General features: G+C 54.1%; 1 protein-coding gene across 1 annotated transcript in view; it reads right to left on the reverse strand.

Annotated features, from left to right (window-relative positions):
• Positions 1 to 673: 673 nt before the first annotated feature.
• CHGG_07392 (uncharacterized protein) overlaps positions 674 to 2,079 on the reverse strand; it is a gene marked incomplete at both ends in the record, with an annotated part of 1,667 nt that continues 261 nt past the window's right edge. The window contains 2 exons of the mRNA XM_001225047.1: positions 674 to 1,413; positions 1,653 to 1,814. Of these exons, the coding sequence (XP_001225048.1) occupies positions 674 to 1,413; positions 1,653 to 1,814 (902 nt within the window). The remainder of the gene's footprint in view (positions 1,414 to 1,652; positions 1,815 to 2,079) is intronic.

Raw genomic sequence — 2,079 nt, forward strand, 5'->3', positions numbered from 1 at the left:
GGTGGAGTTGTTCTTTTTGCGGTTTGATGGGAGGATGCGCGTTAGTGAGAGGGAGTATTGGGTTTTTTTGTTGTCCCTGGGGAGGGGATGGGTGTTCGGGGTTCAGTCAGTATAGGTGGTATATGCCGTGGCGGTTTCCAGCGGGTGGATTGTGGAGGAGAAGGAGAGGTTGGTGCGGGGGCTGGTGAGGGCCGGCGGAGGAGGTGACGGGGATGATCTTGGGGGTGGTGGAGAGCAGGGGGGATCGGCTGGATCGGTTGATGATGGAGCAGGGGTTTTCGTTTTGACTTGTTGTATGACGAGGAGTCGGAGAGCTGTGAGCTGGTGGAGCTGAATACGTTTGGGGTGAGGAGCGGGTGCGGATCATGCCTGTTCCAGTGGGTGGAGGATCGGGGGGTATTGTATGGCGAGGAGGAGCCCGAGTTTCGGGTTTCGGTGGACATGGTTGGGCGTGGCGTGCCGGGCCCGGAGCTGGTGAGGGTGTCGAGGCTACGGGAGGAAGGGGAGAGTGGTGCGCTCGAGTCAACCAAGTTCTGTGGGGGTGATTGGCGGGCTTCTGTTCGGGAGTTTGACTGGAAATTTCCTTAAATCATCTGGTTTGTCAAAATAGAACTAAGATTCACCCAGTTATTGGTATGGGTTCCTCGAATTTACGGTCTTGTGAGAATCTTTATCATATAAACGCTGCGTTGGGAATGTTTGGTGACCTATGGACTGTCAGACATGACGGCTGTGGGGAGTCCGTCCCGTCGAAAATGGCATCCCAATGCGGGCGAAAGATGCCTTCGCCCTGCCGTGTCTCCAGCCACAACATGTTCTTGATGTGATTTGAGGCATCATCCCAAGTCCTCAGCTGTAATGGTACGGCTATGGCCCTTGCCGTGTCCCTGAACCACGCGTAATGAGGAGTTCCGGTGGATGCCACCATCCCAACCGCGAGAAACCAAACATTAATCGGGTCTTGCGTGTCTTGGGCGTCGTGTCCTCGCCGTTGTAGATGCCCGGCAAAGCGACCAAGGATCTGGTTGAATATTACTACGTGCGTAAAGTAGGTTGGGCCCTGCATGATGAACATGTAGAGAATGATTGCGTAGCGCGCGCATTCGGTCAGTGGCTCTGTTTCGTTTGCCATATCTTGAGCCGAAGGTAGTAGCCGGTGTATGACGAAGCCCGCCAGGTCATGGAGTCGGGTAGATGTAAACGGTGTCTGCTGTGCCCTCTGGAAGACACTGCGTAGACGAATAAAAACCTCCTTGACGTCTTCGTCGATTTCAAGGAGGGTCAGTTCGGGAGGAGCCTCATGGGTGGCATTCAAGCTCAACTGCCATTCTGGGGTAGGGGGGGATGCCGTGTCCAGTGCCCATATCATCTTGTGTGTCGAACTGGGGATGGCCCATGATGAGCATTGACACCCTGGCGCGTGTAAGTATTGCCATCTTGTTAGCGGAGCGAAGTTACTTGGTTTGGTACTTACCAGCTGACCATCCTTCGCCGTGAGCGGGCTAGTTTGCCTCACCGAGTTGATGCCGCCCCTTTAACCCGACCAACCGCTTTACCCCGTCAACATGCATTTTGGCGAGTTGGATATTGCCTTTGCCAAACTGGGGAGGGTGTTATTTATGAGGAACCGCAAGGTTTAACGAGGGACTCACGGACCTCGATGGTTGCCAGAGTGATGACCGAGTTCATGGTCCCGTCCTGTACAGCCAGAGACTCGTTCTCAACTTTCCGCCGAAGTAACGCGACGGAGTCGGCCATGAGGATCTCGGAGTTGTGGAACCCCTTTTGGGCGAGGAGTTCCTCATCTAGACATGCTGTTTGAAGAGAGACATGGAACAAAGCTGGGTCACCGAGGGCGAGTGGCCACCAAGACACAAGAAAGGGATTTGTGGTTGCGTTGAGATCGAGAGGGTAGTATTGGAAAGCAATCTTGTGGAGGACTACATCTGATGAGTGACGGGATCGGGAGGTGTGATGGAACTTGGAAGAAGCCCACATACACCTGTGAATGAGCCCCTGAAACGTGTACCGGGGCAACTCTCTTCGACGTATATGATTCGAAGATTTCGACGTTTGAAA

The sequence above is a fragment of the Chaetomium globosum genome, genomic scaffold, assembly GCF_000143365.1.
Source record: "Chaetomium globosum CBS 148.51 scaffold_5 genomic scaffold, whole genome shotgun sequence".
NCBI classification, from domain to species: domain Eukaryota; kingdom Fungi; phylum Ascomycota; class Sordariomycetes; order Sordariales; family Chaetomiaceae; genus Chaetomium; species Chaetomium globosum.